This window comes from Aythya fuligula, chromosome 4 (genome assembly GCF_009819795.1).
Source record: "Aythya fuligula isolate bAytFul2 chromosome 4, bAytFul2.pri, whole genome shotgun sequence".
Taxonomy (NCBI): domain Eukaryota; kingdom Metazoa; phylum Chordata; class Aves; order Anseriformes; family Anatidae; genus Aythya; species Aythya fuligula.
The window spans coordinates 48,104,710-48,120,484 of record NC_045562.1 but is presented as its reverse complement, the minus strand read 5'-3'; the positions used below and the strand labels follow the sequence as shown (position 1 = coordinate 48,120,484).

The following is a 15,775-nucleotide window of genomic DNA, read 5'->3' as shown; positions in this document are numbered from 1 at the left end:
GGGAATATACGGTGATGGTAACCATAAACTGCAGTGTGTTGGCTCTGGATGCAAATCGTTGTTTTTAAAGAAAAAAAGTAATTTTGCATTTGCAAGTGATAGTTTTTTCACTGTAAGTAACAAGCCAACAAGTAGGCAATATCAAGTAACTCCATGCTTGTCTCCCATTTCAGGGATCACAAAGTTTAACAATAACAGAATTTGAGCCAGAGGATCTAGAAACTGAGCTGTTTGCAGACAGATACCCAGGTTACAACGGCCACTTCACAGCAGACAAGCTAATCCAGAGCAGAGATGAGCCAAAGCAGCTTCCACTGGCAGAGCAGAAAAGAATTGATCACTGGGGGATCCTTGAGGCTGAAAGGATAAGGCAGATTGTGGAAATGGATGAACAAAGGGAAATGGAAGAACAAAGAGAAATGGAAGAACAAAGGTGCCAAGAGCGTGAGCAGATCCAAAAAGAGCAGGAGAGGAGGGATCGTGAAGAGGAGAGCAGGCAGAATCTCCTTGAAGGAGAGACATCTTTGAAAACAGAGGAGCAAGCACGCCAGGAAGAGGAGAGAAGACTGCTGGAGGCAGAAAAGAGGCAAGAGCTGGAGGAGCAGAGGAAGAAGGAGCTGGAAGAGCAACAGAGACAAGAGGTGGAGCAGCAGAAGCACAGGGAGTGGGACGAGCAACAAAGACAGGAGCTGGAGGAACAGAAGCACAGGGAATGGGATGAGCAACAGCCACAGGAGCTGGAGGAGCGCAAACACCAGGAACAGGAGGAGCAAAAGAGACGAGAGCTGGAGGAACGGAAGTACCAGGAACAGGAGGAGAAGAGCCAAGACCTAGAGGAAGCAGAAAGTTCCAGGAACAGGAGGAGCAGAGATGCAAGGAGTTGGAGGAGCAGAAGAGGCAAGAGCTAGAGGAGCAGGAGCACCAGGAATGGGAAGAGCAGAGGCACAAGGAGCTGAAGGAACAACGGAGACGAGAGCTGGAGGAGCAGAAGAGGCTAGAGCTGGAAGCACAAAGGCAACGTGAGACTGAAATACAGTGTCAAGAGGAAGAGGAAAGAAATCAGCTGGAGGAACAAAAAGAACTCAAGGAACAAAATAAGGAAGAAAAAGAGAGACAAGAGCTAGAAGAGAAAGAACTCCAAGAAACTGAAATAAAACAGAAGCAGGAGAAGGAACTGGAGAGCCTCAAGCAACAAAAGAAACAAGAGGAACAAAGGCAGCACTTGAAGGAGAAAGGAGAAAAGACAGAGGAAGAACAACCCCAGCAATTACTGGAGAAGAAACAGAAGCGGGAGGAGCAGAGAAAACATAAGCTCACAAAACAAATGCACTTGGAAAGTACAGATATTATGCAACAAGACGAACTGAAGCAGCAAAAGGACCAAAATGAACAAGAATGGAGCAAGCTGCAGGAGCAGAAGACAGAACCGGATGGAAAATATCTTCAGCAAAAGCAACAAGAAAAATCCTTGGAGCAGCAACAGGACAAGGATCAGCTGCGTTCTGGAGGGGCTGACAGGCATCCGGTGGAGGACAAGCTCCAAGAAAGACCAAGACCCCCAAAACTGAAACAGACAGAAAAAGGGAATAAAACAGCAGAAGAAATCCTAGCCCAGAAACTGAAGAGAGAAGTCGATGCTCAGGAACAAAAGCGAATAGGGGAAGAACTCAGGTGGCAGGAGGTAGATGAAAGACAAACTGCATCCAGACCCTTCACGTTCCAGGTGTCTTCTGGAGATAAACAGATCATATTTCAGAAAGTAAATCTGAGTCCAGTCATGCCTGTCAAGGGAGCAGGGCTCGCTTCTCCTTCCCTCAAAGACTGCAGGGTGCACACCTCCAGCAAGAGCTCCCCACACTGCCCTCATCTGGTGTGTGTGCCCCACACGGCTATTTTGGTTACTGGAGCGCAGCTGTGTGGCACCGCGGTTAACCTGAACCAGATAAAGGACACGGCTTGTAAGTCCTTACTGGGCTTGACAGAAGAGAGAAAAAACGTGGATATTCCTTCACCAGAGAAGGCCCAGGAAAAAAAAGCCAGGTACCAAACCCGCCAACAGTAAAATGAAATATGCACAAGAGACGCTGGACCAAGCCACGCTGGCTGAGTGGGCCTCCATCCGCTCCAGAATCCTAAAGAACAAAGAAAACAGCAAATACAACGAGAAGGACAGAGTGAGCGGCTGCAGGCACAGCGACGACTGGACGCCCCGAGGGCGAGGTGCTTCCCATGGTAACTTGAGGAAAACCCTGTCTGCAAATGCGAAGTTCTCGATAACACCAGCGTGGCAGAAGTTTTCAGAAGCTTCAAAAAACAATTTGGACACTGAGAACGTGAGTGCAGCGAAGGGCAGTGAAGCAGTGGCTGTGGGAAGAACCACGGGCTCAGCCGCTGACCTGGCTGGGGAGGTGGCGCCCGCTTTGAAGGACAGCTTAGCTGAAACGGCTAAAGAGAAACTGGAAACCCGCAGTGAAATTACAGACAACACAGAAGGCTGTAAGTTTGCAAAAGATCTTCCATCTTTCCTGGTTCCAAGCTTTCCTCATCCTCCGGGTAAAGAATTACCCCAGCCAGAACCTCCAGGTGCGCTGGAAAATCAGCAGGGTGCCAGCACCAAAAAAACTGATAAACCAGCACCAAATGGAGAAGAAAACGTTTCTCCTTTTGGGATAAAGTTACGGAGGACAAACTATTCCTTACGTTTCCATTACGATCAACAGGCAGAGCAAAGAAGAAGAAAAGATACAGTGCAGGAGATAGCTTTGATGGTGTGCCTGACCCTCTGCTTACGACAGAAGGTGAGAAGGATCCCACTGTTTTTGCTCCACAGGAGAGCACGTCCCCTGGCACGGGAAGAGCGAATGTCCGTGGGAATTTAAAAGACTCCAAAGACTCTGCAGTTACTGTGGTAGAGCTCTCACAGCCTGCGGGCACACCACTGCCAGCCCCCAGCCAGGGCTCTTTACCTCCTCACGAGAAACCAGCGTGCAAATCACTGGCCCCACAGAAGCCTGCACTAGCCCCGAAGCCTGCCAGCCAGACGCCGCCGTCCTCTCCTCTCTTGAAAATGAACCGCTCGAACCTGGCTGACACGCTAGGGCAGAGGTTTGTTAAAGCTGAATCGGACGGCAGCTGGAGGAGAGAAGACAGAGTGGTGCCCCCCACGGCACTGAGTGAGAACAAAAATGAAGAGGAAGAAATCAGAGAAAAGAAGTCATTTTTCCCATCTCTAAGCATTCCCTGGAGAGAGAAGAATGACAAAAAGCCTGAGCCGCTGAAGAAAGGTACGTTCTTTGAAAAACTCTTAAGCTATGGCACGCTATTTGTGGAGTGCCGCTACTTTTCTTAGGGTTGTCTGAGGGAGACTTCCCATTCCCGCAGTTTGATTTAGATACACACAAAATCAATGTGGCCAGTGAGACCTGCTAAAGTAAATTAATTTCTAGGAGGTAACTGAAGCGTGTGTGTTTTCTGAGTTAGTCAAATGATGGACTTCGTGTTCCATGTGTAACGGCATCATCGGAGCAGAGGGAGTCATTCTTACAATTTACATCATGTTGTGTATATTTTTAGGGGAACGGTATCTAACTTACAAAGAAAATAAGATGCAGCTGCCCTTACGGTGCCTGCCCTGGGCAAATTCTCTCCCTACCTATACATGGGCATACGAGCCTGCATTTCAGAAGCACTCTGCAGTAGTAGAAGCAATCTGAGTAGTCATAGTCGCTCTTTGGAGGAAGGCTGAAAGTGCCTGTGTCCTGAAATAGTGTTCTGTACAAATGGAAAAAGCCCCCTGTCAGCATAAGGGCACTCACAAGAGCATTTATTTGGGAACCCCCCCCCTTTTCTTTTTTCATTCTTGGTTTCTGTAAGCATCAGGGCACTTCTAAAGTCATATCTCAGCAGAACCACTACATATTTTCACAGTCTGTGAGCACAAATACCCTTTCCCTTTCACTTTTAAATGAGGATTTATGGAAATAGTTGGAGGCATCACTGCCACCCTGGGAGAGCAGGGACTGGTGCTGAGGGTTTTCTGTGCTGTGCAGGAACCTTTACACCCACAGGGCTGCTCCCTGCCCCTCACAGCTCTATGCTGGCTGCAAGCCCCAATGTTGTTCAAGATACAGAATGTCTCTAGCTTGTTGTCAGAGATGCTTTTAGCCTCAAATACAACTTGCAAACATCAGTACAGATATTTAAAGGTTTGTAAGATCAGATTATAGGTGTTTTGGTTGCTAGCTCCAATGAGACTTCTCAAATAACTGCTCAAATAAAGTCTGATTTCTTTCTGGGAGTAGCCAAAGGCACCAACTGTTAGAGAAAGTTACATCCACATTTTATTGCTCTTGCATCACTGCACTGAATGAGAAAACAATCAATGCTCAAGTGGCAATTAAAAAAAAAAAAAAAAAAACTTTTTAAGAGGGACTGCAGTTACGATTAATTTTCAGCACACTTTATTAGCTGAGTTTGGACACTGTTCCCTTAAATGTGGCTGGAAGACCAGGAAGCTGCAGTATCTAGTGGCTGCAGCCCTTTCCTTCCCTCAAAGGTACAATCAATCATTGAATATGTATCACTTACTTTCACTTAAATGTCTCCTAGGTAGTGGGGAAGTATACGTAGTAAATTAGGCTAGAATTCTAGTGGACAAGCTTTCTAACAACAACAAAAAGATAGATTTGTACTGCTGTATGAGAACGCTGAATTGGGTCTTATTCTTGAGGCATTCAAACAGTTTCAGGTTTTGCCATACAGTCCATGAAGGTCTGTGCATGGCACAGAAATCAATAAGCTTAGCTGCGGAGTTGGACATGGTGGATAAGTTGTACTGATTTGCTTGAGCAAGGGATGTGCATTACTCAACCAGTTCTCTTCATGTTTTCTTGCAGAAAAACCAGTCCTCCAGAGCAGGCACTCTTTAGATGGCTCTAAATTGATGGAAAAAGTTGAAACTTCACAACCACTTTGGATTACATTGGCGCTACAAAAGCAAAAGGGATTTCGTGAACAGCAAGCTACTAGGGAAGAGAGGAGACAAGCCAGAGAGGCAAAGCAAGCAGAGAAGCTGGCTAAAGAAAATGTAAGCAATCCTTAGAAATAGTGATGTGATCATTGCAACTACAGCCTGGTTTATTTTGTGGAAGGGATTTTTTGTTGTTGTTGGTGGTCGGTCTGTAAGATGTCATAAAAGCCAAGATGAAGGTGAGTAAAAAGTAGTCTGAAAGTCCAGAGTTCCATTCTGCAAATCTCCAGAAGGAAATAACATGCAATAGTGTGACAAAATCTGATGTCTTAATATCAGAGGGTAGTTAACAGCAATCATAAGCAGGACCCCTATGCAGGTCGTACAACAGAAAAATTGTATGGAAGGTCTGTCCTTCAGAGCTTGAGAGAACCTTGGTGCTTTGGGATGTAACAGCTGGAAGATTCGTTACTAGTAACAAATTTACTAGTAAATAAACTAGTAACTAGTTATTAGTAAGCTTGAATTTATTTTTATCAGCATATATTACTTGGATAAAATGTAGATGAGTGAAAGAAATGGACTGTAATATAAAACATGCAAACACTTAAAGCAGGCAATGAATTCAAGTATCGCATCTCTCCTGTTCTCTAAGTAGGTATTTTTCTATCAGTAAGAAAAACATTTCCCCTTACAGTACAGCAGTGACGCTGTATGTAGGAACCACAGATGGTAAAAAGGGAAGTTGTGTGGATAATGAAGCCCATTTTGATGTTTGTTATGGGACCCAAATTTCTGATGGACAGATACGTACAGACATACGTAACTGGTGGAAGAAAGCAGTGGGTGTGAAGCTGCCCACAGACACACACTGTTCTGTACTGTGTGTAACAGGTTGGGCTGGGTCAAACTGCTCAATATTTTGACTGAAATGACAAATTTAATTTTACTGTCTTCTTTTACAAGCTTTACTAACTCTAAGTTTTGGAAGAATTGGAGTGTTTGGATTCTTTGCCCAAAAGGAAGGTTAAGGAAGGGACAGGCGATGACCAAAAGCATCAAGCGTGCTATCTCTTACTGGCAGCTGCTACAGGACAGGCCGGTCCTAATTTACCAATTTTTCTTCTCTGTTCTAGGCGGCTGTGAGTAACCAGTCAGATAATAAAAGCAGCAGCAGCAAAACAAGCACACTGCAGAAATCTACGCCTCAAGAGGGGGAGAAGAAAATTGAGACTGCTGTGTCAAGACTAGAAAGAAGGGAGCAGCTGAAAAAATCTAATACCCTTCCAACTTCTGTGACAGGTACAATGACAGATTTGCATTTCCTCTAAGAATAATGCACTTTTAGAAGTGGTATTATATGATCTTGAGAAAGTGAATGACTTTTCTCTCTCTTATTACCCCTAGAATTAAGAATGCGTTTACTTTTAGCAGAAGCAATACAACTTGGCCCAGTCTCATGTACTGGCCGTTACACTGGAAGTACATTGTTTTAATCAGCTTTTGCTAGGTTCCCCAGATCAGTAAAGTTGCAGAACTATGTCTGCTCAGAATTACCTCAGTTCAAGTTAACAACTCAAAACAAAAATTAGGCTGTCTCCCCAAGTCATATCCAGCAAGTATTTTTTGAATGAGTCTAGTGAATTTAAGGGCATTTGCTTTGCTGCAAATTGCAACTGCAGTGCTGATTTGCCTTTAGGCTGAGGGTCAGAGCAGAGCAGAAATGGTGTACCTGTGTGGGAAACAGGGCATGTTATGTTCTCACACCTCTCTCTTTGGAGAGGAGAAATTATCTCCCAGAATATTTGGAATGAGGACTTGTGCCATTCAAAAAGACAAAAAATAAACTACATTAAATTGAAGACAGCCTATCACTTTGAATTTAGGATATATTTAGTATCTAGTTTGGACAGTTGGAACCAGAACCCACTACTGGACTTGTCACTTGGATAAAGTGAATATTCATAAATAATATTCATACCTTATGTATTCAAAAGGCAGAAACATGAAAACAAATGCTTCCCCAAAGGTCATGGCATTTGGAGTGATTGTTGAAATCTGAGATTTGTGTCATATTTCTCTAGCCAACATTAGTTATAGGCAAAAGGTTTTGAAGAAGACTATGGATAAATAATGAAGAAACCTTTTTACAGGCTAGGCTGTAATAATGGGGCTGCTTTGAAAGTAAAGTGTTAATACTTGTTAGCTAAGCATCAACAATGCCTGTAACCATGCTTAATAATGCTTGTAAAGATGCTTGTTGGCCAAAAAGGACATCTCTCCATGTCTTCAAGAAACGTGTAGATTTGGAACGTAGTAGCATGGTTTAATATCTTTACTGATACTGATAATATCTGATACTTTAGTATCAGGTTAAAGGTTGGGCCAGATGATCCCAGAGGTCTTCTCCAACCTGGATGATTGTCTGATTCTAAATACACGTGTATCAGCTGTGTCTATTCAGTACCCCTCCGAGCCAAGAATTATGGGATGTAACTCTGAAAGCAGTGAGGTATTACAGCTTCCTTAGCTTCCTAACAGTAAGGGCTAAAGCAGCACCATCCCATGCCACAGACTGTTCTAAGCAGGACATAAAGGGGCACCAGGCAAACCTGTATTCTGTTGGCTTAGATGCTGCATGTCCACAGTGCAGCTGCGTGCCTGTGCAGATATGCCTGAGAACTTGTTTTGCTTGCAACATCTTACACAGATTGCCCCAAACGTTCATGCTACCTGTTAGCTTGCTTCCAGCACCCAAACTGCCTTTGGAGGCAGGCAGCTGGAAAAGCTTTAGAGCATACCTCCCACAAGCTGCCACAGGGCTCCACTGCAGCCCTACCTGGAAAGATGCGGGGGTAAGGTATGTTGTACTGCAATATGGTGTCAGCTCGAGCAGGAAAACTCTAGCACAATAGATGATCCAAAATTAGATTAAAGAAAGACCAGGAAAAAAAATAGCCTTGGAAGGTCTGTCTGCACTAGGATATGAATTTCATGAGGAAATTCAAGAGGAATTGCCAATTATGTTAAAGTGAAAGCCTAACTGTTGGCTCTAAGGGAAATAGTGACTGGGTACCCATGTGATGCTGTCTACATTTGGAGTTAGGTAGCCATTACCAATAGCACAAGTATAATGTAAGTCATATTTCTTTACTATGGATGTCAGAACTGATTTAGGTTTCCCTCAATTAGGAGAGCATTTAAAACAGAAGACCAGGCTGGAACATGTTTAGAGTAAGTTTGCTGAGATCTCCTGTAAGGACCTTTAAAAAAAGTTCTGAAAAGGTTGGTGTGCTTCCGACTTGCACATAAATCTTGTGCAACAAGAACTCTTACAGCCATTAAAATAGCATAAATTACCACAACCTTTAAAATTACTAGCTTTTCAAAGTGTCTGTCTGCAGCAGTACGTTAGTAGCAGTATGCTACTGTTCATGTAGTAGTTAGTTAAAAATACATCATTAAAGTTACACTAAGAAGAAAAAAAATATTTTTGCAATGCATGCAATTTTACAGCTTTTTAAAACATTCAAAACCTGACAGTGGAACACAACTTCAAGTAATTTGTACTAAATACATTTAACAAAAAAAAGATTTTTGGCTTAAAAAAGAAATGGATAAGAGAGTAATGAGTTAGTAATAGTAAATAGTATGATTTAGAAGGTTGGAAAGCAGTGTGATAAAACAGAACATCTTCTAGAGAAAAGAAATCTCTGTAACTGTGACAAAATACTGGGTTTAAGTAATGTTTGTTTTGTCTCTCCCTCCCCCCTCTGTCACAAACAGTGGAAATTTCTGATTCTGTTCCATCAAACCCGCTGGCAAAAGAGGTGGCCAAGAGATTCTCCACGCCTGATGCTAACCCTGTGTCAACAGAACCAGCCTGGCTTGCGTTAGCCAAAAGGAAAGCAAAAGCCTGGAGTGACTGTCCACAGATCATAAAGTAAACCAATTACGTCTTATTGATGCCTATTAATTGCTTTCTTTTTATTTATTCAGCTTTTTACACATGACAAACCTGAAAATGCATGTATTGAAGAACTGAAAACTGAACTGATTACCATTTTGCTCTAGCTCACTGTAAAGTGTACTCAAGTCGTATATTCCATTGCTTTGACAAATAGCTAAATGAGGTCACATGCAAATTTCAGAGCCAGTCTCTCAAAAATTCAAGAATGCTCAGATACTGGATGTAAATTTTAGCCAGTATCATCAGAAGGAGCAGAACTTAAGAAGCTCCTTAAATTCTCTGAGTATTTGGTTCTGCAATTTTAGATCTCTGCTGTTAAGTGGAGATCTCAGAAAAGCTTTTCAACACTCCATTGTTGAAAATTTATGCAAGATGCATGTTCCCTTCTCTTATTCCTAAATTTTCTTAAATGTTAAACTGTATGAACTGTCAGTTCTACCTGCTATTTGAAAGCTTCTTACCTAATGAACTTTGGGAAACATTTTTCCACCTGCAAACGATAAATAAGGACCATCCAAATGCTGAGGTAATTTCTTTCATCATAGCATTAACGTATTATGTCTATATTCTCTCACTCCTAGGAAGGAAAACAAAACAATTTATCCAACTTTATAAAAATTACTAGTTAAACAGAAGTCAGAAAGTTTTCAGAAAGAAGCCTCTATTCTCTACAACTACCTGAAAGGAGGCTGCAGTGAGGAAGGTGTTGGTCTTTTTTCCTCAGGTGACAAGCAAAAGGACACAAGGACACAGTCTCCGTTGTGCCAGGGAGGTTTAGATTGGACGTTAGGGAAGATTTCCTTCACAGAGAGGGCGGTCAAGCATTGGGACGGGCTGCCCAGGGCACTGGTGGAGTCCTCATCCCTGGAGGTATTTAAAAGATGTGTGGGTATGGCCCGAAGGGGCACAGTTTACTGGTGGGACTTGGCAGGTCAGGTTGGTGGCTGGACTTGGTGACCTGCAGGGTCTTTTCCAACCTGGCTGACTGTAAGCCAGAGGCAGTGTTTATTCAGGTCGTTTAAGCGCATCACTGGTTCTGTGCTTGGCCATGTTTAAGATGCATACAGACAGCGACTGCAGATTAAAACTTGAAATCAATCATCTGGGACTGAAGTAAGTAAAACTATTCCTGTGCTCCTGTACGTCTAGAATTAGTCTCATCAAGTTCCCACAGGAATAAGATTGCATGACTGGATTTAACTGAAACCTGAAAGCTCAGTCAGTGACATCTCTAAAGTTTTAACTCTGCATTCTTCCGGATTTTACTTCATGTGCAGCTAACTTCCCATGCTTTGACCAAGACAGCCAGCAGACTTCAGAAAGTGTTTTTGTACCTCTCCCAAGTAAGTGCTTACTTACCCCCATCTGGGGTACCTGCTGGGGCAGATTCTTTGTTACTTCTTTGTACCTAAAATAGAAGCGTTCATTCCCAACCTATTACAAAAATGGAAAAAGTCCATCATTTTACTATCCTTAATATCCCACAGAAATAGCTGTGTCTACATTTTTAAAGTAATTCTAGTAAATATACTTGTAACGCTCCCGAGTTTGTTTTTCAGGGAAGTTTTTAAGTTTGAACATCTCCTTGTAATGATAAGGCTCAAAGGAACCTTTAAATCTAAAACATTTTAAAGGGAGATATTTTCGTGAGAATAAGTTGCATCATCATAGATTCACACACATTTCATGGAAGTATTTTAGCCAAACTGCTGTATGCAGCATGAGTAGCAGCACTTTAAATTATGCAGAAAACAGAATGAAACCTGCCATAGCCTCCCATTCCAAAAATCAAAAAGGGCTTGTCCACAAAGTCATTACTGAATACTCTATTTCCTATCAAAGCAAAAAACAAAGGTTCAGTATCATGGTTACAACAGCACAAACACAAAGGATGCATTAGATTGAGTAGCTGTGCAGCAGCAAGACGTTTTTTCTTGTGTCTCTTTTAAGCCATCAGTTTTACTGTTTTATATTTAAAACCAGAATCTCTAAAGTAACTTTTTTTTCTCTTAATATAAGTATTTTAAATGTTTTGTACAGAGATGGGGCAATGCTGTTCTCAAATATTTGGAAAAAGATACTTATCATCTTCAAAGTAAAAATCTCTGCAAGCTTATCTGAGAAAGAATTGGGCCCATTAATGTCTTTGCTCTGCTAGCACCACGAATTAGTGCTGCTTAAGTCTGATTTACACTTTTTTTCTGAGTTTATAAGCCTGCACTATTAGTAATTACAAGAACTAGACTGCCTGAAACCCATCTTCAGGATTATTTCTTGGGACAGGAATCCAGGCAGAAATACAGAGAAGGTGAAGTAAATCAGGATTGAAGTATTCCAAAAAGCATAGCATAATTAGGTGCTATTGTGCATGACGTGATGATGCAATTTTCCAATACAATACACTTATAGCACATAGAAAAGAGCTTTCTTTAAGGATGGTCTTAATCTAAAGCTTCAAAGCAGAAGTTGTTTTCAACTATAAAGGTATCTAGTGTAATAATGGAAACTGTATTCTGTACAGTACTTGGTGGAAACATTTCTAAAGTGTACATGTTTAACAGTGACATTTCATGTTAAATTAACAAAAATTTGCACTAAATACCAATGAAGTGAAGTGTTACTTTGCTTTATCTTTGTTGCAACCATTACTGATAAAGTGTTGGAAATCTGTAAGAAGAAAAAAAAAAAAGAAACAAAAAAAAAAAAAAAACAACAAACCACCAAAACATTACTACTGACTTTAAAACAGCAAAAATGTTTTAAGAACCGAACAAACCACTATGTAGTATATTGTCTCGATTTTTTGTAACTTAAACACATGAAATACCATTTCTTCTGACAAGGTTATATATGATTAACCTCTATGTTCATATAGTAATGTATAAAAACTATAAGATGTATAATTGTGGGGTATTTGTTGTGTACTTTTTTAATTTTTCAAATGTTTTAAAGTGCAATTGTTTATTATACTTATGTCATTTTAATTCTTATTAAACTATAACCCAGTCAAAATTATCTAAGCAAGGGTGTATCAATTCTGTGTTTCCTGTTGGTATCTCTACTTCAGGTTTGCTTTATAACAGACCTTGTAGTGCCACAAGTGTCTTGCTGATGCTTTTCTGTTAACAATAAAATGGAGGAACAAGACATGATGAAGTAAAAAGTAAATGAGAATTTGAAGAGGCTAAGTTAACTCAGGCTGTTAGAATTTAAAGGAGATGGCGCGTGAGAAGGAAATAATAGCTTCCACAAGAGTTCTTGCAGAAGACTTGTAATCAGGAAGACACTCAGAGCTTAAGTGTACTTTTGTCTGCAAATACTCGATCTGCATTACTGGCACTAATTCTTTTTAAGGGGTTAAGGACAACCAAAAAAATCTACACAATCCTTTATTAATAGTTCTCTGTAAATATATTGTAAAGACCATTAATTCAAATTTCTTCAAAAATGATTTGGCAAACATTGACTTGAACACTATACACTTCACCTTGGAACTCATACAGTAACTTGTCACTGCCATGTAATATATACACACAGCAAAGTACCTGTCCACTTCAGAATAGAGGAAGTAACTTGTGCTGACTTTAATGGAGTTTAAAAGTATATGCCTGGCTGAACTGAAGCCAGGGAGGGCTCAGGCTTGCACAAGATTAATTATGTAGCTTATACAAACTATAACAAAAAGTCATTACTCCCAAGTCCACGGCATGCAGGATATGTACTTAGAAATCATCTGAAAAGTTAGAATCAACAAAGGACTTTGGTTACCTTGCCACGGAATAGAAACCCAGTCAAACCAGATAAACGCCAGCCTGACATATGGAAGAGCCAGGCACAGGCTGGGCCGAAAGCAGCCCGGGGGAGAAGTGAGGCTGGATCCTAGGAAAGAACGTGTTCCTCCCTCACCAAGACAAGCACGTTAATTCAACTTGCACGGTACTGCACCTTACCCCAGCTTCTCCCAACTGTCTAAGTGCTTGAAGCCCAACTACTACCTATTAATTTCCTACTATACCTGTAAACAGCACAACACTCGTATCCAAACCGTTTGAAACCATTTCTTTCATGAACCTGAGCTGGGAAGTGAGGAAGGGACAGGGCTAGGTGCTGAGCAGCCAGCTTTCGGTCAGTACAGCAAGTCAACGAGCATCACTTACCTGCTCTGGCTGTTGCCATGGTGCAAAATGCTACCTGAGAAGTCTGCAAAGAGAATCTCTTGTCTTCAGCAAAACAGGCGGAGAGGTAGACAGCACTTGTGAGTTCTTAATGTACAGCTGTAAACAACACAAAGGTAGCAGCCTAACATCCTCATTGTTCTTTTTCTCCTGTTATACACAAATCTAGGCAATAAACATAATCATTTCTACAGCCAACAACAAGCTTTGTTCCCCATACTACAGGGGAAGAGAAAACTTCTCCTGGAAGCTTAGCTACTCCTTCTGCTGTGCCGCTCTTGGCATTCAGGATCCACACCGTGCCATCTGTAGATACTGCTGCCAAAAGGATTTTGTTCTTTAAGTCATTGCTTTGGAAAACAAATGGTGTTGAGTATACACTTGAAGTGGCTTCAAATTTCCACAGTAAATTACCCTCCGTATTACAACAGTAGATAAAGCGATCATGGGAGCCAAAAAATATTTCTTGCTTAGTTAAAGCTGAGATGCATGGAGATGAAAACACCGGTCCATTAGTGGAAAACTGCCAAACCTACAGAAATAACATAACCACCCATTAGCGCAGGTCGGTCACATTTTCAGTATGACAGTAACTCTGTTTTTTTAGTAACTAGTTGTTGACAGGAGAGCATGTTATTTCAAGAGCATAAGAGGTTTCGGTGAGGGCTGGTAAATACTTGTCACATTTACTGTGTGTAAAGTTAAGCTTTACACACAGTAAGTGATAAAAGACTCATTAAACAGATACGCAAGAGTTGCTACCTTCTGTGAGGCACACATAAAATGGACAACTTGGGAAAAGAATACTCTAGGCCCATCATAACCAAATTAGTAATGAAAGTTGTGAATTTATGAATTGTTACCACACTGTAACCACATTATGGTACCAAACCACACTCATCATGGAGGAACTAAAAAAATATTCTCATTTAATTGAATGTGAAGGCTGATATATCGTGCCAGAATTATGATTTGCAGTATCTCTGCCATGATGCCAGTATTTTTTGATAAATAAATACACATTCTAAGAAACCTTAACTTCTGAACAGCCACCACCTATAAAGAGATGCTTTAAACATTCTTGAAAAACTTCAAAAACAAAAGTAAACCCTTTTATTTGTTGGCACTGCCCTGGCACTACCATTTGCTCTGGGTGTATGCTCTAAATTATCTATTTCTATCTCAGTAATGGACTGGCTGTCGTACTGATTTTCTGCTTCTCCACTCTATAAAATAAATACATTCTTACATTTGGTTCTCAAAAAGGTATGTGGTACTCATTAAACCTCAGAAAACAATATTAATAAAGCATCTCATGCAGTGTTTTGTGATGAACATTTAAAAAGCACAAGAAGGCCAACAGCAGCAGCTTTTACCTTTTCTCCAGCGTGAGTGTAACAATACAAGTTTCCATCCACGCATCCAATACAAACACACTTCTCGTTGCAGTGAGGAGAGGAGAAAAGTGGTTTTCCCAGGAAGCTTTTCCAAATCTTATTCCCCGTCACCTGTAAATGGCAGCGTGCAGTATGATGCTTAAGACAACTGTAAGCAGCTGCACAAAATGACCCTTCCTTCACAGCTTGACCCAGCCCTTAAGCAAGACAGAAAAAAGGCCTCTTCCAACCAGAATGCACACCAGAAGCAAACCTCTAAAAATACTATTCAAACAAAATGTTTAGCACATTCCCTGGGATACTCATTGCTCCCTATTCCACCTTTCTCTTTCTTCCCCTAGGCAAAACAGTAATATTAATAACAAAGCAGTAGTAGTAGCAGTTTCAAGAATGACAGATTCATTTTTAATTCCACTCCCAGCTCCTCAGTATGTGAAAAGGGTCAGTGAAGGAGAGAATATCTTGTAAATAAGCTGTATGAATTATGACTTGCATTATTATAAACTATAAATACTGCAGGAAATGCTGCAACCCGCAATCCATGATTGTCACAATGATCTCCTATTGTTATAAATCACTTGGCATTACAGCTGGAGTTCTCAACTACCTCTTACTCAGAATTAAGAAGAAAAATATTTTCTTATCCACAGCCCACTAGAGCTGCAAAACCACACACTTGTCTACTAACACTAGAGGCAGACGGGAACCACTTAGGTACTACTGAGGAAATGTGGAGCAGGGAAGGTAAAGATGGCCAGGACTGATGTGGGGTTGTGAGAGCTGAACACCACAAATACCGATTTAACTAATAATATAGCGTGTGGGATCAGAAGACTGATTCCAACTTCAGCCTACAGTCAGCATGCAAATTCAAGCAAGTCACTTCAATTCCCTTTGTTACCGGATCCTTTTCTGCAATACAGGAATTGTTATAGTGACCTTGTGTTTAATAATAAGGCTCTCAAGTGAAAAAGATTTCATTGTAACATCAGATCATGTGATTTCCTTCATCAGAAAAGTGCTCTTAACTTCAGAAATGCATTTTGGTTTAACCTAAATTTGAGATTGGGATCAAAAACAAGCAGGCAAACATACATACCGGGTTTACAGCCAGTAAGAGTCCTCCTAGTGTAGCAACATAAATGTGATGTGGAGAAGAACTTAGACAGGGAGAGGAAAACACAGCTCCACCTTCGCAATGCAATTTCCATATACACACCTTTTTCTGTAAGCACAAGAAAAAAAATTACAATTGGAGTTCAAG

General features: G+C 41.1%; 2 protein-coding genes across 4 annotated transcripts in view; one reads left to right on the top strand and one right to left on the bottom strand.

Annotated features, from left to right (window-relative positions):
- Positions 1 to 11,632, top strand: part of CRACD (capping protein inhibiting regulator of actin dynamics) — a 55,832-nt gene extending 44,200 nt beyond the window's left edge. The window contains 7 exon segments of the mRNA XM_032186329.1: positions 174 to 905; positions 1,154 to 2,019; positions 2,021 to 2,724; positions 2,727 to 3,284; positions 4,896 to 5,086; positions 6,106 to 6,271; positions 8,756 to 11,632. Of these exon segments, the coding sequence (XP_032042220.1) occupies positions 174 to 905; positions 1,154 to 2,019; positions 2,021 to 2,724; positions 2,727 to 3,284; positions 4,896 to 5,086; positions 6,106 to 6,271; positions 8,756 to 8,916 (3,378 nt within the window). The 3' untranslated portion in view covers positions 8,917 to 11,632.
- Positions 11,633 to 12,315: 683 nt separating this feature from the next.
- Positions 12,316 to 15,775, bottom strand: part of AASDH (aminoadipate-semialdehyde dehydrogenase) — a 28,646-nt gene continuing 25,186 nt past the window's right edge. For all 3 annotated transcript variants that reach the window (XM_032186814.1, XM_032186817.1, XM_032186815.1), the window contains 3 exons: positions 15,611 to 15,736; positions 14,491 to 14,622; positions 12,316 to 13,646 (listed from right to left, as the gene is read on the bottom strand). In XM_032186814.1, the coding sequence (XP_032042705.1) occupies positions 13,248 to 13,646; positions 14,491 to 14,622; positions 15,611 to 15,736 (657 nt within the window). In that variant the 3' untranslated portion in view covers positions 12,316 to 13,247. The remainder of the gene's footprint in view (positions 13,647 to 14,490; positions 14,623 to 15,610; positions 15,737 to 15,775) is intronic.